The 21,608-nt window shown below is 31.9% G+C and overlaps 2 protein-coding genes across 2 annotated transcripts; one reads left to right on the plus strand and one right to left on the minus strand.

Moving 5' to 3' along the window:
• Positions 1-3,884: 3,884 nt before the first annotated feature.
• On the plus strand, positions 3,885-8,425 carry LOC124915876 (neutral ceramidase 1-like). Its single transcript, XM_047456628.1, has 9 exons — positions 3,885-4,086; positions 4,462-4,834; positions 4,913-5,121; positions 5,744-6,353; positions 6,469-6,739; positions 6,817-6,942; positions 7,051-7,114; positions 7,214-7,383; positions 7,709-8,425. The coding sequence occupies exons 2-9, from the start codon at positions 4,524-4,526 to the stop codon at positions 8,255-8,257; spliced, it is 2,310 nt and encodes a 769-aa protein (XP_047312584.1). The 5' UTR covers positions 3,885-4,086; positions 4,462-4,523; the 3' UTR covers positions 8,258-8,425.
• Positions 8,426-10,509: 2,084 nt separating this feature from the next.
• Positions 10,510-18,996, minus strand: LOC124915884 (plant intracellular Ras-group-related LRR protein 7). Its single transcript, XM_047456634.1, has 9 exons — positions 18,722-18,996; positions 18,428-18,497; positions 18,044-18,090; positions 17,091-17,199; positions 16,838-16,923; positions 15,865-15,955; positions 13,732-13,817; positions 10,999-11,085; positions 10,510-10,874 (listed from the first exon to the last, which is right to left on the minus strand). The coding sequence occupies exons 1-9, from the start codon at positions 18,818-18,820 to the stop codon at positions 10,764-10,766; spliced, it is 786 nt and encodes a 261-aa protein (XP_047312590.1). The 5' UTR covers positions 18,821-18,996; the 3' UTR covers positions 10,510-10,763.
• Between the last annotated feature and the right edge of the window lie 2,612 nt (positions 18,997-21,608).

The following is a 21,608-nucleotide window of genomic DNA, read 5'->3' on the forward strand; positions in this document are numbered from 1 at the left end:
TTGTACGTATCATATTTGTCCCAATCGGGACTGGTTTTCAACATATGATACAGTTTTCTAAGGTGATGTATTAATGGAAGACAATTCATCATGCAAGGTTGTGGGTATATGAATAATAAAAAATAAGATGTTTAATGGAGTTGTTCAAAAACTTGATGATGTGAGACATGTTCTTAATTTGAAGAGAGATTTCATTTCTCTCAGTACCCTCGATTCAAAAGGTTTCAAGTACACTGTTGAATGTGGAGTTATGAAGGTTAGTAGAGGTGTTATTATCGTGATGAAAGTTGAAAGAAAACATGACATATTATATGTTCTTAAAAACTCCAAAATTGTAGGCGATGTTATTGTCACTACCTCCTTGTTATTTGATGATGATATCACAAAATTATGGCATATGCGACTTGGTTATATGAGTGAAAATGGCATGACTGAGTTGAGAAAACGAAGACTTCTTTATGGGCGGAGAGTATTAGTAAATTGAAGTTTTGTGAGCATTGCGTCATCGAATCAGAAAAGAGTTAGGTTCTCTAAAGTAATCCACAACACTAAAGGAACATTTGATTATATTCACTCTGATCTTTGGGGACCGTCAATGGTGTCTATGGGAGGTTCTTGTTATATGCTGACGGTTATCGATGATTTCTCCAAAAAAAGTTTGAGTTTTCTTCTTGAATAAAAATAGTGATGTGTTAAGTTTAAGGATTGGAAGACTATGATGGAGAAATAGACATGGAAATAAATAAAAACGTCTGCGTACTGATAATGGTTTAGAGTTCTGCTTTGAAGAATGTTATTATCTATGTAGAATTGAAGAAATCATAAGTCACCACACAATGTCTAAGAATCTATAACATAATAGTGTGGTAGAGAGGATGAATAGAACTTTGACGGAGAAAATGTGTTATATGCTCCTTAATGTTGATTTATCAGAGTTTTTTGGGTTGAAGCTGCAGCTTTATCATGTTTCCTTGTCAACCGTTTTCCGTCAACTACAATTAATAAATAGACTTTACAAGAAGTATGGTATGGTATGCCTTCTAGTTATTCTAATTTGAGAATTTTTGGTTGTTCGACGTATTCTCATGTTGATGAAGGAAAATTGGAGGTTCGATCTATGAAGTGTATTTTCATCGGTTGGAAGTCCGGTGTAAAGGGGTACAAGTTATGGTGTCCTGAAACTAGAAAAATTATAATTAGTCAAAATATTGTTTTTGATGGTACACTTATGTTATATGCTACACCTCTTATATCTTCTTGTGATCAGAGCAAAAATTTAACACATTTCAAGATAAAATTTAACAAGAAAGTGGAGTTTGAGAACAAATCAAAATCTGAACTTGTAACACTACATTCAACTACACCATGAGTATCACAATTTTTGGGTTTAAAAAAAGAAAATAGTAGTGTAACATCATAGTTAGCACACCAACATGGAAAGAGCTCCAATTTTAAGTTGGAGCAAAACATTTGTTAAACTAATGTCACTTAAATAAACAAATTTTATGAAAACTTACTTTGTAAATTTTGTGTTAACTTGATTTAATATTTTTTTCAATAAAAAATTAAGCAATAATTTTATTTGATTATAGAAAAACTGGAAAAAGAGACATTCTTTATATTATTTTAAAATGTGAAATAGGAAGATGCTTAAAATTGTTATCAAATAAACTATTTTTTATCAAATAATTAAAAATAATAACAATCCCAGATGAAACAAACCTATAAGTAACATCAAACATTTATTATATAAAATAAAAAAAAAAAATGATTGTCCTTGTATGTGAAAATCCCAATTCCAAATGGAAGAAGCTTCATCTATGCTTCTTTGTTTTCCCATTATAGGAAACTGCACAATAAAGTTAATATATTTGGTAAACATACTCTACCAATATGATTTATGTTCTCACTATTTCTTCTTATATCATTTGAGGATTTTAGCTACAAAAATGATATTTATTTATATTAGATAAAATGAAAATGAATGAGTAAAAAGTAAATTTGAAGATATAGAGTTTTGAAAAGATTCATTTAGTATTGTGATGGAATAGTAAGTCTAGTGTATGCAAAATTATAAGTTGAGTTACTAATTGTTTTATAAAATAAATATGAGGTTTGATGTTAAAGTAATATTTTTCTTGAATTTTCTTCTATATATATATATTTATATATTTTTTTGAATTAGAACAAAAAGAAAATATAAATTTCGATGTCAAAAAATATATAATTTTTAAAATAAAAACAATCTTTAAGTTAAAATAGGACAATAGATCATTAATATATATTTTAGACAAATGTTTAATTTCTTAAAAAGCATAATCAACACAAAAAATGACAAAATCCATAGGAATTTTATTTTTACTGGTACATAAGAAATGCAACATTATACTACATTGAATTTTTTGAAAAGTCCAATGATTATATTTGATGAAGAAGATACCTTGCTTACCGTTGACGTGACAACAAGTTTTATACATTTTTTATGTTTCAGTTGATGGCGATGAAGAAAAACCAGTTCATGATTTTTTTAATTTTTTTTAAGTTATAAAGAGATCCCTTAGAAAAGTAATAATGATAAAAAAAAAAATGAACCATGAGCTTGTTCATAATTATTTGATTATTTAAAAAAATGTTTAATATTGAGGAGATTTAAAAAAAATGAAGGGTATGAATATATATAAAATATTTTTTTATTTTATTTTAAATAAAGAAGATGAAACGATGTTTAATTATAATTAACATAATTTTTTTTTTACCAAATAGTTAGAATAAGTAATAATAAAATATGAAAGGGTATATGGAATAAATTATTGACAAATTATGCATAAATTATAAGAACGGTAACCAAAATTTTAAACATGGTAATCATATAATTAGTGATGATTTTTGTGCTTCCAAAGTGTAGAATTTTAAACATGGTAATCATATAAATAGTGATGGTTTTTTCTTCCAAAACGAAGTAGAATGAATATAAATAAATAAAAAATAGAAAAATTCTTCAATAATTTAATGCTCTAAATTATGATAAAAAAAATCTTGAAATAAAAGGCATTTAACCATTTAAAAGATAGAGTTATAACAATAAATATAATTTCAGTTGGATACAAGTCTATAAAATTAATTGGGTTTAAATCATAAGTAATATTAGAAGAATTTGTGAAAATTAACTGGATTAAGTTGTAATGGAGGGCATATAATTTTAAATTTATGCTAGTTTCTAATAATTAAATAATAATAATAAAATATGAGATTTGAAGTTAAACTTGTAAAATATATATTATTATGTTACTTAGATTAGTAATTTTTTTTCTTACAAAATGATTTTTAGTTTTGTAAAAAATGTTACTAAAATCAGATTAAATCATTTTGGAAAAATTAAATCTATTTCATTTGTATGGAAAATAATTTAATAAATAAAAAATATATATTACTAATTTAATTATCGAATTTGATCAAATTAAATATTTTAATTATGAAATTTTAAAATATTAATAGGCAAAACTCTTTATTCTTAATTAAATTAGTAATATAAATATTTTATTTATTTATTTATAAATATCACGTATATAATAAATTAATAACGTTTAAAATTATTAAGACAAAATCTCGTTTTATAATTTTAACGATAAGATTTGAAAGAAGAAGTTCAAAATTCTAATGTGCCCGATAAAAACCCAAATTTAACCATTCGGGTCTTAAATTATATTAAATAAATTTTTATTATTGAAAATAAATTATGGATTTTACATGTTATAAATAAATGACAAAATGTAAACTCTATATTTTTGATGCTATATTAAAATAACATAATTTAAGAAAATTCTTTTGAGAATAGATCCTCTGCACGTATAAATAAATGGTTGGAGTAATTGCAAGATCAGCGAGATTTCGCTTCTCCTTTTCCTTCTCTTTCTCCTTGACTCCTTAAGTCGTCTTAACAGTGAACTCCCATGGCTACTTGTTGAAATTTCCATACTTCTCTCTCACACTCTCTATCTCTTAATCTTACTTGTTTCTCTTTCTCTGAAGAGCATTCAGAGTTTTTCAGGCCGAAGAAGAATTTTGCATACCCATTTCTATGTTCAGGTACGGATCCTCTTTTGCTTATTAGCTCAGGGTTTGATTCATTCATTCATACCTTGGCCATTTAAGACAATATAAGACTTGGGTTTTTGCTCTTTCAGTATCAATTCCCTATGACTTAATAATAGTTTCTCTGATGCAAAGTGATTGTGAGTGAATCTCTTCATTGCTTCCTGAAATAGTTCGTTCATTAGTCAAATAAAACATGAGAATCAATTTATGAAGATTACCCAGATGCCATTAACATTAAATTCATTACAACTTCAGTCAAGTTCTTCCATTTTTAGATGTCTAAAAGTTCATATGTTGTTTTTTACCATCTTGTATTAAGTTTTCTGTTGGGATATATGTTATGAGGATTTCATATCTTTGGTACAGGAAAAAGGTTCCATTTGGAGAGAAACATCAAGAACTTCTAGGTTTCAAAAACTAATAGTGACATGCTGCCATCCATGGTGAAGTGGTTGTGGATTCCTTTATTACTTTTACTACAAAGTAACAGAGGAACTGAAGGACTTTCAGATTATTTGATTGGTCTCGGAAGCTATGACATCACAGGACCTGCAGCTGATGTGAACATGATGGGTTATGCTAATACAGACCAGGCCGCTTCTGGTGTGCACTTCAGGTTGCGATCTCGGGCATTTATCGTGGCAGAGCCCAAGGGAAGTCGGGTACTCTTTGTGAATCTTGACGCGTGCATGGGTTCTCAACTTGTTACGATGAAAGTGCTCGAGAGATTGAATGCCAGGTGAAGTTTCTACTTTTCCATGTACCTCATTGCAGGAAAATGCACATACTACTGATAATTTTGCTTCATTTTTGTTAGATATGGCAACCTCTATACGGAAAACAATGTAGCTATCAGTGGTATTCACACCCATGCTGGTCCTGGTGGTTATTTGCAATATGTTGTTTACATAGTCACATCACTTGGATTTGTTAGACAGTCATTTGATGCCCTTGTTGATGGCATTGAGCAAAGCATCATTCAAGCTCATAATAATCTTCAGCCTGGATCAATTTTTATCAACAAAGGTAATAATAAGGTCTTTGTTTTTTTCTTGCATATCATGAAACATATATGCATAAAGATATCTGAGGATCATGACATGAAAATGTTAGATGAGATGTTTATTTGAATTAAGACAATCGCTAATAAAGTAAATTAATCCATTATGGTAGCTCAAGTGGTAAGAATCGTGCCTAAAAGGTACGAATGATAGTAAAAACTCAAAAATCAGTTTAGGTACCAAATACTTAAAATTTATATTTTTTATTTGTTTTATTCAACATTTATTATTCATATACTTGACTCATTTGTCACTTCAAATTCAGTATTTAGCATTATGCACTTAATGTTCAGTTTTATCAAATGTATCTCAATTTCATGATGAATTCAACATGTTTTATCAGCCATTCTTTTGTACATGGTGTGTAGATAGATTATATTGTAGTTTCAGGATTCTGTTAGTCAATGAAATATAAGGTTCTTTGAGCTAAATCCATTGCCATCTCACCTTAGTTTTTTGAAGTGCTTCCATCCAGTAGAAATAGCTTTGAACTGTCAGTGTGAGTAAGGATTGATATATGTTGTTAAGTTAAAATCACATTTTCTTGGAAGATCTGACATATTTTTGAATTTCTTATAAATTTCCAGGGGAGCTTTTAGATGCTGGTGTGAACCGGAGTCCTAGTGCTTATCTGAATAATCCTGTAAAAGAACGTAACAAGTACAAGTACGATGTTGATAAAGAAATGACCCTCCTCAAGTTTGTGGATGATGAATGGGGACCAATAGGGAGCTTCAATTGGTTTGCAACTCATGGGACATCTATGAGTCGTACTAACTCATTGATAAGTGGGGATAACAAAGGAGCAGCTTCGCGGTTTATGGAAGACTGGTTTAACAACAAGAAAGGTGTTGACAATTCTTTCTCTGACAAACTTAATGCAGAGTCAGCACACCGCAGGGTCTCAGATATCACTCCAGCTGTTAGTGAAAATCGTGAATTGCTTGAGATTGCTTCTATGATCAAACCAACTTCTGGGAAACAAGTTACGAGGTTACTTAGTGTTGCAAGACGTGTTAGAAGTGCATTGAGACAGGCTGAGAAGCCTACCTTTGTTTCAGCCTTTTGTCAGTCAAACTGTGGTGATGTTAGCCCAAATGTGTTTGGTGCGTTTTGCATAGACACCGGTTTTCCTTGCGACTTCAACCATAGTACTTGTGATGGAAAGAACGAGTTATGCTATGGTAGAGGACCAGGGTAAATGTTGTTGTTTGTGTTGCTCTTCTTACATATTAAAATACCCTTATCTCAAAAAAAGAAAAAGAAACAAAATGGATGTAGTATTACTTCATTTCCTCCTCTCATGTTGTAGATACCCTGATGAATTTGAGAGCACGCGTATCATTGGCGAGAGACAATTCAAAAAAGCTGCCTCAATCTTCAACAGTGCCTCTGAACAGTTAAGGGGTAAGATTGATTACAGGCATGCCTACATAGACTTCTCCAAGCTTAATGTAACTATCTCCAAGAAGGAGGGAGTAAACGATGTAGTTCGAACATGTCCTGCTGCAATGGGGTTTGGGTTTGCAGCAGGAACTACTGATGGACCGGGGGCATTTGACTTTAGACAAGGGGATGACAAAGTAGGTAACCTAATTTGAATCCTTCAATTTAAAGTTTACTAGTTTTTCATGTTTATTGTTATTATCATCAATTTCAGGGGAATCCATTTTGGAGGTTGATCCGTAATTTACTAAAGAAACCAGGAAAGGAACAAGTTGAATGTCAATCTCCTAAACCTATTCTTCTTGATATCGGTGAAATGAGGATTCCTTATGATTGGGCGGTAAAGATTATAAACTACTATCCCATTATCCATCACTTCTTTCTATCAATAACTCAAATATTCAACTAAAATATCATCATTTGTATATATAACATCTACCTTCTGCAGCCATCAATCCTTCCCATTCAGATCATACGGATTGGTCAGTTTCTCATTCTTTGTGTACCTGGAGGTGTGTGCTGCTTTCCTTTCCTTTAACAATTGAAGTGTAATTAATTTGTAAAGAAAAAGTGTTTGTTCTAGTTACCCTTTTGCCATTTGTTTGTGGCAGAGTTCACAACAATGGCAGGGAGGCGTCTCCGTGAAGCTGTAAAGACAGTTCTTATAAACCAAGGGCACGGAGAGTTTGACAGTAGCACGCATATTGTCATAGCTGGTTTAACAAACACTTATTCTCAATACGTCACAACGTTTGAGGAGTACCAGGTCCAGAGATACGAGGTCAGTAACTACATTATCAACTTTTCTTTTTTTGCTTTGTTTGGTATAAAATAACACATTAGTTGAGGTGGGTAATTTGTGATTATATCGATTAGATAATTCATTATCCAATCAACCATAGCTTCTTTTAAAATATCAATCAAAATACTAAAAACCCTTCATTTTTTCTTTTAAACTCAATTTCATTATATTAGTTAGGTCATTTAAAGGTGAGGGTAAAAACTGGTTATTTCAAAGGATTAATGGAACAACAAGCCCTACAATATGTGGTTTTCCCTTAAACCTTAAATGACTTACACGAATTTGCTGGTTTTCATCATGTAAGGGGGCATCGACGCTTTATGGTGCGCATACCCTGAGCGCGTACATCCAAGAGTTCGAGAAACTAGCAGTGGCTCTAATAAGTGGCCAAGCAGTGATAGCAGGCCCACAACCACCAGACCTACTGAACAAGCAAATAAGCTTGCTAACCCCTGTCCTGGTGGATGGAACTCCTTCAGGGGTGAATTTCGGAGATGTGAGCGAAGATGTACCTTTCAACTCAACCTTCAGGAGAGGAGACAAGGTGACAGTAGTTTTCTGGTCAGGAAGCCCAAGAAACGATCTCATGACAGAAGGAACATTCGCCCTTGTGGAGCATCTCCAAGGAAAGGATACATGGGTCCCAGCTTATGATGACGACGATTTCTGTCTGCGGTTTAAGTGGTCCAGGCCTTTCAGACTCAGTTCAAGGAGCCACGCCACAATAGAATGGAGGATACCTGAATCAGCTGTTTCAGGTGTTTACAGAATCTCCCATTTTGGTGCTGCCAAGGCTCTTTTCGGGGCTGTCAAGCATTTCACTGGTTCATCCAGTGCTTTTGTTGTTGTGTAGACAAATAAAACTTCAAACTTGTTTGTATTTAATATATATATATATATGTCTATCATTGATGATTTTCAGGCTGATTGAATGAAGCCTTCTTGTATTGTAATTGTGTACCACTGCCAATCAACTTATGGATCTTTTTCAACAGCTTAATTTAGCTGTTCTTCCTCTTCATAACGTAGCATGGGGATCACTTAAAAAGAAATGAAATTTTGATTTCATAATCACTTCATTTAAATTTGACAATTATTATTTAAATTAATTTAAAAGAAATGGTTTAATTCAGTAACCAATTCTCTTATGGTTAGGCTGTGACAATTATTCAGCTTAGGCTGTTCTTCCTCTTCTATGGTTGCTTCCCATTCCACCTTCCTATCTTCTATCCTACTCATCTTCTCCTTATACCAAAATCTTTTGCTTAAGCTATTCAAACATTCCTTCTCTATCAATTATACTACTAAATTTTTTGGTCGGTATAGACAGTAATCTTGTCGGTTTAATCTATATCGACTAGATATATCTTGATTGGAAATGGTCGATAAAAGTATGATGGCTATTGCCTAAATTGTCGATATTCGTTAGAATTTTTAGATGAGAATTGATCAATACATAGTGGTTTTCTCGGTGAATATTGACCAATACCCATACATAAACACGACATCACTCGCACGTGCAGAAGAGTTTGATCCCCCCAACAAAACTGAAAAATATGTTAAAATTTGAGTACAAATAATGCCGGTTACAAAATTCAATGTTAAATTCACTTTATGTATTATTCTTAACATTTCAATGTAATTTTTTAGTTTCATATAAAAATTCGGCATTTTTTAAGGAATTAAAAGAAAATTAGCATGATACCCCATAGTCATGGTTTCTCACTTAAATTCAAAACGTTTCCAGATGGAATCGAACCCGTGACATTTTGATCTCTTAAGTCGACTCTTACCACTGGACTACCTTGGTGAAGTAAAATGTGGCCACAAGTGAGTTAAGCACATAGTCCGCAAACACACTTAACCATTTAACTAGACACAGAATTTGCGACATGATCGGCTCGAACCCAGAACCTCTCAAGGAGGCTAAAAATATCCACATCTTATTGTTGTTAAGCTATAAGAGGAGATAAAAATGTGGTCACGAGAGGGATTAAGCACATAATCTATAAACACACTTAATCATTTATCAGACACAAAACTTAACACCTAACAAGCTCGAACTCAGGACCTCTTAAGGAGGTTAAGGATATCCACATCTTGTTGCCGCTAGACTTAAAGAGAGGATTAAAATATCAACTTTTACTGAAAATAGTGTAAGATACGTTCAAACGTTACAAAGGAAAAAGAAAAAAAAGTAAGAAATAAAAATTAACGTAAGAATTTTAAATGTCAATAAGATCGAAAAAATCTCATCGCGTATAAACCCCTTTTTCAGATTGAAGCGAACGTGTGTAATATTTATTTTTCCCTTCAAAAACTCTTATTTTTTTCTATACAATCATCCACCACATTATGAGCGGAATTTATTTTCAGTCATCCGCGATGTTATTATTAAAACTCTATTCAATCCATTTGACCCATAAATCGGCGACATTTGTTAGTGCATCCCATTAAAAATGTATAAGTTCTGCAGGAGAGTCCACGTACTCTTAGCAAAGTAGCAATAAAGAAGAATATGATCAATGAATTTTTCACTTTTAAATAAATATTGTATCTACTAGCAATTGGTAAAAAAAAAAATTCAACTTGTTAGATTTAAAGACTTCTCCATTTATATTTCCTCAAGATTTTTTTATTTTCAAAGAAACTATGATAGAATCTTTGAAAGAACGCCTTATGAATGAAGATAGTGCAAAAGTTTATTTTACTAAAAAAAAAATAATGAATATATCATTACCTATTTTGTGACAAATTTAATGAAAGTATTAGAAATCACTTTTGTAAAAAAGTATTAAATATTAGAATAAATAAATAAATTACAATTAAGAATAAGTTAAAAGAGAGAAAAAAATTAATTATATATATTTAACACTATTAAAACGGTATATTGTACAAGTGGCTAAATAGTTTTTTTTATATAGTTTAGAGACTTTAATAATTTATTTGTTTAAATTAGCTAATTATATATATATATGACCAAAAATCAATAGTAAATGAAAACTCGTGTAAAAGGGAGCTAATTAAAGATAATGGAAATGATGCACTCAACCGTGTCTGCATGAGTGTGAGAGATAAGAAAGTAAATTCACAACATTAATATAAATAAATAATAGTAATGAAAGCAATTGATTGAAGCTTGGAATTCCTATATACAGGAATTTGAAACAGTAATATTTCCATCTCATGTAGAGCAAGAAATGGAAATTTAACTTACAAGAGACATGGTTGGCATATACAAGCTCGAAAGCATATATAGTTATGAAATAAATGATATTGTGTTAATCCTGTTGAATTGACATATATAGAAACCCAGTTGACACATCAGCATGTGTTTGAAATAGTACCAGATCACAATGTTATAAATCAACACCCTCATCAAGGCCTTTAGAACTGATCATCACATTAGCATCTATTTGTTTATCGAACTTCTTTTTTCTTCGGGTTTCAAATTCTTGGAATCCTTCCATCTGAAATATGCATACAAATACTCTTAGCATTTTCTTTAGGGATGTTTGGAGTTTTCAAGTAATAATTATATGATGTTGAAAAAATATGTGAGAAGCCTAAATTTGTGATAGTTTTAATACTCACCAGCTGAAACTGATCCATAGATATTGGATTATTGTGGAGGGAAATGTTCTGGAGAGCTTTGCAGTCTGTCAACAGATTATCAGGTATCTGCAAAAGGGAAGGTCACAGAACTAAACATAAGTGACAGATTTAAGCATTGGTAAGTTTTTAATGTCGTCAACAGGAGGATCAATAGTTAGATTTCTGTGTTTTTGCATCTGGATGCTTTTGGGCATGTAAATAATACTTTTACATTTTCAAAACAAAAGTAACACATTTAAGTTGTTACATTTATTCCATTACACTTGAAGACAAATAAGCTTCTTTGTACATAAAATAAGAAATATAGAAGTTTAAAATGACATCTCTTTGAATGTGAACTTCAGATAAATCCAACTAAGACCAAAAGGACATCTCAATAAGAAGTGATATTTTTAAATGAGTGGTTTAAACTGCACTCAAATGTAAAAACAAACAAGCCCTTAGAATTAGTTTTGGTTTGCGTATCTGCTTCATTATCAGGGAATTCCTTTGAAGGAGGGGATTCTCACCTCTAGATAGAAGAGATAACTGGCTAAAATATCCTTTATACTTATCACTCTCTGACCTTTTCTTCAACTTATAATAATTATTCTTCCTTTCATTCTAATTAAACATTTTTTTCTCTAGTGTATAACAAATACAACAATGATCAGTGTTTAGTTATAGATCAAAGAATGTTAGGTTAGGAACAGTGTTAAAATAAAATTCAGTTAAGTAAATATCTTTATAAACTTATATGAGTCTTGATTCTAAATGTGATAAAGAGTGAAAGGAGAAAATTCAAATGACAAGATGGAAGTAGATGGCCTGTTTCCGTGGGAGGGGGTTGAGATGTGCATTTTTCTTGTTGGGATGGTCATTGTTTTTGGTGATATTCTACTTCTGGGATGAGGGCGGAATGGTTTGGGTTTTCTGTGGTGATTGCGGAGCTACGATGCATGTTGTTTCGGTTTTAGATGTTCGTTTGAACCCTAGAGGTTACCTAGCTTGTTCTCAAATTTTTTTCTTTATCAATACAATACATTCTGCAATCTACAATACAGTTGACAACTTAAGCATTTGTATACTAACTTAGCCAAAAATTAAAAAAAAACTGGAATGAGTATTGAGAGATGAAGAGATTTAAAGAATTCAAGTATAGAAATAAATGTAAAAAACAAAGTTTAAATTAGTCATTGATATCCAAAAAGATAGAAAGATGGAGTGTATGTGATAATTGAGGAGCACCAAAATCAGCTTCCTTCTCTTTATTAGTTATACTAGTATCTATTCTCAGATTTCCAGCCACACACATGAAGCTACTAGCCTCCTATCTGATTGATGTAATAATAATAAATTATTGTCTGTAGAGGATACAAAGATGGGGTTTGCTTTAAGGTAGAAGAAGTCAGAATTATGTAGCACCAGGGTGTTGATTAAATCCATTTCTACTCTCAAATTTTGTATGAGTAGTTTTCTTAATAGCTCCTTCATCTAATTCACTGCTGGAGTGAAAAGACTTTCATCATTAGGGGTGAGCATATATTGGGTTGACCCAAACCCTAACCCTAACCAAAAATATAAATTTGGGTAAGATAATTTGGTTTGGGTTAAATTTGGGTTGGGTTAGGGTTACCTAAATTACCCAAATAAAATAACTTTAATTAAAATTCAAACACGCTCTACTTCAGGTTTTCTTCCGCTCCAATGCTTCAGTATTAACTACATCAGTTCTCATCTCTCTCCCCTATTTTTCACTAATACAATATTAATTTTTTAATTTATATACTTAATTTTGAGATAAAAAAATATTAAGAAAGTGAAATGTGATCAAGTTGAATGAATAAAAAATGTGTTAAACGGATTAAAAAAAATATTAAACATGTAAAAATGTATTAATCGAGGTTAAATGGGTCAAATACTTATTAAACGGATTACAAATATGTTAAACGAATTAAAAACGTGTTAAATAACTCAAAAAAATATTAAATAGAACAAAAATGAGTCAAATATTTGTTAAACGGGCTAAAAACATATTAATGTGTAAAAAAATGCGATAAACAAGCAAAAACGTGTTAGACTAATTAAAAACATGTTAAACGATAAACGAGTCAAATACGTGTTAATCAAAACATAAACAAAAAAAATAGTTTAGGTTACCCAATCCATACATGACTCAACCCATACCCAACCCATATTAGTGAATAATATGGGTTGAATTACGGGTTGAATAAATTAAATTTGGGTTGGGTAATATGGGTTGGGTTTATCTGTTTGCTCACCCTTAACCATCATAGAAAATAATGGAGGAAATTATGGACCAAGTTGCCCTGAGAGAAGTCATTATGTTCTCTTCATGAAAAAGGTAATACAAAGAGCCTATTTGTTATCACATTTTACAATTCGGGTCATGATCCTTAAAATAATTTCCATGCCAAATGAAGCTAAAAAATCAAACTATAATCTCGTTCATGATGAGAAAACAATTTTTGTACCAATCACTTTCAATTTTAATGACGGTTTCCAATTATATCGTGATTGTAACAAAATACCCAGTTTCCAAATAACCTCAAGATCCTCATTTGAAGTATAGGAAATAAAATAAAGCGGGAGCAAGTATGAGACATGATATCTGAGAACATATGAAAAGAATAAAAAAAAGTAACAGAAGAATAGTGGCAAATCTTCAAATATGTAAATTGAAAGAAGGAAGGTCCTTACAGTACAAAATACCTGTTTCAACTTGTTCTGATCTAAGCAAAGTGACTTTAAATGGACAAGGTTGCATATTGAAGAAGGAATGTCCTCAATAGCATTTTCTGACAAAAGAGAAGATGGGGAGAAACAGACATCATTGAAATGAGATGACAATGCAGGAAAAAGAAATCATGGAAGCATAAAAAAGACTAACAGGAAATCTAAGCTATGTCACCAGACTGACCACATTAATCAAACTTCATGAATCATCAAATGATACCTGATTAAAGTGTCATGCCATGGTTTTGTCCTTCAGAAATATGAGGTAATAAATTATACAATAAAGCATTTTGTTGCATTATCACCCTGATTGAACCAAATAAAAAAAGTGGCAGACGTGAGGACACTCAACATTCTATTTTCTTGACTAAAGACTCTTTTGATCAAACTTGAGTTAGCCACAGGCCTCTATTTAATGAACTCTTGATAAGATACTTTTGTGGAATATAGGTCCAGCAAACCTCATGTTCCCTTTCTGGAATAAGATTAGACCACAACCCCCCTACTTCATGGGTTGAAGACTTGTTAGATTTGATAAGAATCTAGCACACTTGTATTTGTTAGTGTCTTTTCATTTATTTTCATTCCTGTAAATTGATTGCACTCGCATTCATAACTCCATTTATTTAATACAAGATGACCCTTTTTCAAATAAACAAAAAAGAGTTTGGTAAAGTTTATTCGGTCTATAAAATTCAATGACAAAAGTTGTCCTTAGAGGTGCCCATCAGTTAAATATCAACAATCCTGACAAAATCATTAAGACCTCCGTACTATTCTACAAAACAGGTTGAGTTATTCCTTATGTCAGTTTACTTTGTTTGTTGCACTTAGTCCAGTTATGTGGAGCCTGATACACCTATTTTCTTATCTTATTCAACCTTGTGCTATTGGCATGATCTGGAAGCAGCTTTTTATCCGTTTCTATCTAACACAAAAGTTTCAAATATGTAAACATTAAAATGCATATGAGCACATAAACAACTTAAAATATTAACACCTAAACCCCACTCAGACCGTGTCCAGCCCAGACCATGTTTGGAAAATCTCTTTATTTTAGAGTGGTTGGGGCAAATGGGCCAACTCCAACTCCAGTCCTCTTAGGCAGTTCTCCTCAACAACTTGCACTCAATGTATTGCTTGAAGTCATTGTATTGTATTGTTTTTATTGTACTCAATGTACTTTAAATACTTCACAACCTTAATGTAAATCAAACATTCATATTGAATCACTATTTCCCTTTCAAGAGCTCAAACTCTACACATTGTTTCCAAATCTACTAATCTTATGATTGTATGACATCAAGCCAGAACAGTATAGAACCCAAAGGAACAGTAGAAAACTACCAAATTCAACCTCCATTTTCAGGTCTTTAACCATAATTCTGCCATCAAAGCATTCAGTGTCCAAGGCTAGAAAAATGAAGTAGATATATGGTGCATATTAGTAGGTTAGGTTAGTAGTTATGGCAAAATAGTAAAAAGGCCCTTGGAGTTATTATGTAAGTTAGTATTACCCCCAAGTTGTTATAGAGTTGTAAGTTTGTTAGAATAAGTGACTAACCTCTATACCTATAAATGGAGGAGTTGTTGAAGCATATCAATGCATGAATAATGAATGGAGTTCAGATTTGTTCCTAGAAGTTCTCAATGGTTTTCTTATCTAAGGGCTTCAGTCATTTATTAGTATCGCCTCTTTCTATAAACCCCGAAAAGTTACAAATTACTAGTATGATCAATCCAAGAAAAGTTACAATCTACAAGTTTGATCAATCCAAGAGATGGAGTGGAGGGATGATGATTGAGTAAAATATGCACAGTTGAAACACAAAATTATCATTTGCCAACTCTCTTTTAGTTTTTGACTTACTAGGAAAGTTTGTATGACTGAAATCCCCTAACATTTGAAAGTCAAATAATTGAACATGTATAAAATCTTCTATTTGTGGAACACATAAATAAATAAAGGCACCAGAATTTCCAAACATCTTTCTGTAAAGTTGAAAATTTCAATCTTTGCTATTTAAGAATTCTGCATATAATAATAATCAGATATGAAGTTCATAAATGATAAAAGTCACAATGAATTAGAAGTACATAGGAAGGTACCATTTGCTTGTATTTCTTCAAGAGAAAAGCAACTTCCAATTGATTCAGGAAAATTCTTTAACTTGTTATTTGACACATTTAGCAGTGTCAGCTGCATTGTAAAAGATCCTCATCAGGTTATGCAACTTCATCTTACAGAAAATGTAATATGTTCAATAAAATTTAACAAGTTCCTAAACTGATCATAAAGACTCGTAATGAACTTAGGAATGCTAGCCACTCCCCTTAGCAGACATAACTCTTTAGAGAAAGACGCAAAATCCTTTCTTGACAAGATTCATGCACTTCTTCTAAATATAACTTCTTAGAGGCTTGATTTTGTTCAGCTGTTATATTATTGAACTAAATAAGAAAGACCATATCTTCAGCGAAGAAATCTTATATCAATAACCACCCAATTAAGTGGAAAGAAACCTCATACAGAAGAAGTCAAGGAGTAAGAAGAATCATGGTCAGGGAAAAGTCAAACTAGAATTGAAGGCGATTAACCTTGGTTGCCCTGACCAGGGTTTTTTCTTAAGACTATGGTTATTCCCTAGAGGAGGTTAGTACAACATCTCACGCCATGACCCACTTTAATCAAACAAGGTGCATTCAGTTGGAATTGAACTTGAGACCTCAACCTCTCAAGTCCAAACTCTTTCCCCTTTAACTATCATGGGTGGGCCGGACCAAGGTTTTATACTCCTCTTTTCTTTGATGCCAAGGCTTTCTTAATTCAATACTATTTTACTCATAAAAAAACTAAATTCCCATTTTTTCTAAAACATTTAACTTCCAAAAATCAAACGTGGAGGAAAAAGGAAAGAAGAACTCATAATTCCTGCACCAAACTAAAAAGATAGATTATGAAAATGCTGCAACCATTTATCATAGTTTGCTTGTTCTTTACATTTGCAAATGAATAGATAAGTAGCTTACACGTATGCAACATTCCACTCTTATTATTAGGATCATATAGTTAGTTACTCACATTACGCAAGCTCCCTATAGTCTCAGGTAGCTGTACCAATAAGTTCTCTGATATGGACAGACGTTCAAGCCTGACCAGCTGACCAACTGTAAACAGGAATATAGATCCCATGAGAACATGCTTCTAATGATCTTGCACAAGAATCTTCCTCTAACTTCAATACAAGTACAATAAGAGAGAACTACAAAAAGCTAAAACTGTTGATTGATCATGTTAAGAAATACAACATTTTAAGTTAGCAAGGAAAAATTACATTCATCCGGCAAGGTAGTAATGCGATTCCGATCAAGTATCATGATTTTTAAAGCCTGAATCTTCCCCATGTTAATTGGGAGGCGCTCAATAACATTCTCCGCCAGAATCTGAAATGGATGACTTTGCCTGTTAGGAATTCAAACCTATTAACTCATTAAATATATGAACTTCCATACATTGGATTCAGTTAGCAACATTAACTTAAATGTCATCAATGGCTATAATCAAATTAGATCGTGAGTTTCAGGTTACTGTAATAGTTCGGTACAGTTAGTCATAACCTCTTGTAAAAGTAAGAAAAAACATAGGGATATATGAAAAGGGAGACGTATACTTTTTCTAAATTTAAAGCAGCAACAAATTGTGGATCCCAATTAATATGATCAAAGGTTCCCGACTCAAAGGTTGTATTCTACTAACTAATCCTCTTGTGGTTTAGTGGTCTAGTGTATTGAGTAAAGCATGGTTTCAAGGATCAACGAGGGGAAAGAAAACGTTGTATTCATACCTATACGTAATAATAAGAGTTAATAATTTTAGAACTATTTTTTGTCTAATACGATTAGCCAAAATTGTATATCTAATACATACATATCCCCGCAATATATCATTGTAGTTCCTTTGCTAAATGTAACCAAGACAGTGTTGAACATGAGAAGTTGCAATGTTTAGAGAGTAATTTAGCACAAATGTTAGATGATAAAGACAATGAGCTATTCATGTTTAAAAGCTTCTAGCAAATCATAAGAATGAATATCAATAGAAGGAAGCCTCTCGCATGACGATTTCTCTAGTTTTTCTGCAGAAATATCATTCTCTACCAGATTTTATTGTGAACAAGAAAAACTCCAATCAATTAGAAGATACAAAAAAAATGGGGTGATAATGCTGAAAATGATTAAACTTGGGAACTAATAAAATATCAGACATAAAATCATCAAAAATTCTTACCAGACGTTGCATGTTAACAAATTTGTTTATCTCAATGGGAACGTCGGCTGCAAGAGCCAAATAGTTAGTAGAAATCACATAAGCAGTTATGGACAAAAGTCAGTATGATAAGCTAAGTGATGAATGAGTTAGATGGAAATAATGAACTAGTCATCAAGACTCCGCACTTTACATCCCCCCCTCAAACCGACAAACACCACACAAATAACAAAAAACAAAACCCTACCACATCCATTGAATGGAGGGGAAAAAGAAAGAGAACAAAATTAGCAAGTCATGTTCATGGTGCATACTGTGAGAAAGGACCAACAACAAGACAAATGATATCACCTCTTTATACATGTAGTAGAAAGATTGAATATTTATATGTAATTATTAACATACCTATTCTATTATGTGTGAAATCAAGAGTCCTTACAGACCTATCCATGTCAAAAACTTCATCAGGAAATGCCTGTCCAAGAGACAAAGATTGATCAGCCAAATTAAAAGACTCTAGGACAAAAAGAAATGAACCAAAATATAAACAAACTCCTAGTTCATTATATTTTCTGAGCTCTAGAATTATCAGAAGAATTTTTATAATTTTCTAGAAAACGAACCCGGCAGGGTTTTCACAAACATAATGAAAAAAGAATGTAAAATAAGTGTGGGAAAGTAGTATAATGGAGAGAATACCTTCAATTTCGAGTCGCGTAAGGCAACGATGCCGGTGGCGCGCCAACGAGCCAGGCGACTCGCCTTGGAATCGGCGCTCTTGCTGCTACAGCATCCCATCTTTCACCTCCAATTCTCGTCCGTCCACGGCGAGAGAGAGAGAGAGAGAGGGATAGATGATGATGATCTCTGCAGCTTCCCTTGAAGAAGGAGAAGTTTCAGAGATGACTTGGGAGGAAACCGCGTGTAGTTGGTATCTTCTTTGTCAATGCTTTCTTCCTCCTCTTCTGTTTTATTTTGTTTGCCACTGAAAGCCAAATTTATATGACCTCAAATAAAAGAAAAGTTATCAAATTTTATCCGTAAAATTTGCTGTAATCTAACATGTATCCAAAATTTCAAAACCCTTTTTCAAGGATTCATTATAGATAGGGATCACAATACAATCGAAAATCATGACTTACAAAGACTCATTGGAAATTTATTTTTATAATTTTTTGAAGAATTGCAGTACTCCATTTATTATATTTTTAAACATAAATTTGTCTATAATAAAATTATCATTTTAATATTATATACATTATATTAAAATTTCATATTATTATAAAATAATAAATTTAAAATTATTATAAAATTTAAAATTTTCGGGACGTTTTCTCTCAAATATAATACTTTTGAGACGTTTATGTCTTGAACTTGCATATTTTCGGGACGTTTTTCTCCCGAACTTGCACATTTTCGAGAAAATAACAAGTTCAATTGCACATCTTTTGTCATATTTTTTCGGGACGTTTATATCCTAAAAGTGTTCATATTCGGGACGTTTATGTCCTAAAAATGTTTAAATTCGGGACATTTATGTCACGAAAGTGTTTATATTCGGGACATAAACGTTCCAAACATGAATATTTTCGAGAGAAATCGTCCCAAATATACACATTTTGAAGACGTTTATGTCCCGAACTTTCACATTTTAAGGAGGAAATCTCCCGAAAATATGAATGTTTGGGACATTTTCTCCCGAATATGCACATTCTCACCAACTACCTAAATATTTGCACTAGATCCCAATATTTGTGTGAACATTTGCACATTTGTACTAGCTCCCAACAAAAATATCATAATCATCAAGTTTTTTTCTCAAAAAGTTAATGCAGTCTAGTTCACACGAGAGAGATTCTCACATCAAATTCCATTACAACGTTACCGAACTTGCATCTACTTCGAAATGAAATCTTAAAAATAGGTTTTCAACTAAGATATCGATACATTTTGGGCTCAACGTGCAATTTTTTCAATGCTTTGAGTTTTGGGTTAGAAGAAGATTTTCGCAAATAAAATAAATGTTTTGTATAATTAGATTAAAAAATATACCATGAACTAGGGTTTGGGGTTGGAAGAAGATTTTCACAAGAGATAGTTGAGAGATAAATAATTTGAGGATTAGAGTTTATGATTGAATTTATACCAAATAATTTTTTTCAAGACATTTTCTCCTAAATATGAACATTTTCAAGACGTTTTCTCCCGAATATGAACACTTAAATGTCCTGAATATGCACATTTTCGGAACGTTTATGTCTCGAACAATTGTTCAAATATGTTAATAATTTTCTTAGTTACACAAAATTAACATAATTAACTATGTTAATAATTAAGTTACAACATGTTTACAAGTTACAAAATTAACTATGTTAATAATCAAGTTACAATATTTTGCAAGTTACAAAATTAACATAACTATGTTTTTGTGCCGTTAATGGTGGGAGATACTTTTGTGTCTTTGTCTAGAGATGCTTATGTGTCTTTGTCTAGATAAGCTTCAATGCCTTTATTCCCATGATTATGTTCTATAAACATAAAATATTCTTTGATGTCTTTTATGTCGTTGAGCAAAAAAGAACAATTTCTTTATATTTTGTTCTAAGGTGTTGAACCTCTTGCATTAATGGGGTTAGACTGTTGTAAAAATTTTTTCTTCCAAAGACATATCTGAATCGTAAATATTGGTGATAGTTTGATACCAACGCTTAATATTTTTACGTCGTCGGTCTATGATATAACACATTGGTAACTCATTCACCCTTATTTTTTTTTAACACAGTCATGTTATGTCTACACAAAATACTTTTAAACTCAAACATTCGACATTGAGATTTAACATTGCAGTCCAGTTCGATATAGTGCACTTTATAAGAAATATCTCTTAAATTTCTTCATTAACTCACAAAATGTGTTCCTCATCTTCAAATACTAAAGTTGTCATTACCTCTTCAAATACTGAGATATCGTAGAACAACATCTCTCTAATTCCTTATTGAAACAACTTAAATATATGTTCAGTGTAAAAGATTTAAAATTATCTTTCAAAGGCATAAACACTTACAGTTGGTATGATAAAATTAAACGATTGAAAATCTAATTTCTTTTCTTTCTCAATATTTCTCAATAAAACTATATCATATTGCTCGACGAATTGTTTTAGAGATGTTTTGGACTGCACGTAGTCATCAAAAAAGGCGTTCATACTTTCACTCCTTTGAGATGTGCACATCTCTACCCAAAACTATTATTTCACATAAGCAGGTATCCCTTTAGATCTTTCCAAAAATAAAGAATGCAACTAGTCATTATCTTTTAGCTAATAATCATCTAATAGTTTCATCCAATCGTCTTAGCATTGTTCATTAGTAAGGGAGTTGTATACAATATTTTTTAGCATTTTTCTTTATTAGTTTGTATTCAGCATGACTTTGAAATTTTGTAGGAAGTTTCTTCATGATATGTCACAAACAAAAACGATGATGAGCTTTAAGAAATACCTTATAAACTGCAATTGTCATGGGTCGACATTAGTTTGTGATGATGACATTTAGAGGTCGATCAAACATACATTCCAACCAAGTTG

The sequence above is a fragment of the Impatiens glandulifera genome, chromosome 1, assembly GCF_907164915.1.
Source record: "Impatiens glandulifera chromosome 1, dImpGla2.1, whole genome shotgun sequence".
Lineage (NCBI taxonomy): Eukaryota > Viridiplantae > Streptophyta > Magnoliopsida > Ericales > Balsaminaceae > Impatiens > Impatiens glandulifera.

Coding starts and splice junctions, on each gene's coding strand:
- LOC124915876 (XM_047456628.1), top strand. CDS start 4,524: ATGCTGCCATCCATGGTGAAGTGGTTGTGGATTCCTTTATTACTTTTA. Junction 4,835..4,912: donor CTCGAGAGATTGAATGCCAG/GTGAAGTTTCTA, acceptor CATTTTTGTTAG/ATATGGCAACCTCTATACGG. Junction 5,122..5,743: donor ATCAATTTTTATCAACAAAG/GTAATAATAAGG, acceptor ATAAATTTCCAG/GGGAGCTTTTAGATGCTGGT.
- LOC124915884 (XM_047456634.1), bottom strand. CDS start 18,820: ATGGGATGCTGTAGCAGCAAGAGCGCCGATTCCAAGGCGAGTCGCCTG. Junction 17,200..18,043: donor TTGTTAACATGCAACGTCTG/GTAAGAATTTTT, acceptor CATCCATTTCAG/ATTCTGGCGGAGAATGTTAT. Junction 16,924..17,090: donor TACTACCTTGCCGGATGAAT/GTAATTTTTCCT, acceptor TCCTGTTTACAG/TTGGTCAGCTGGTCAGGCTT.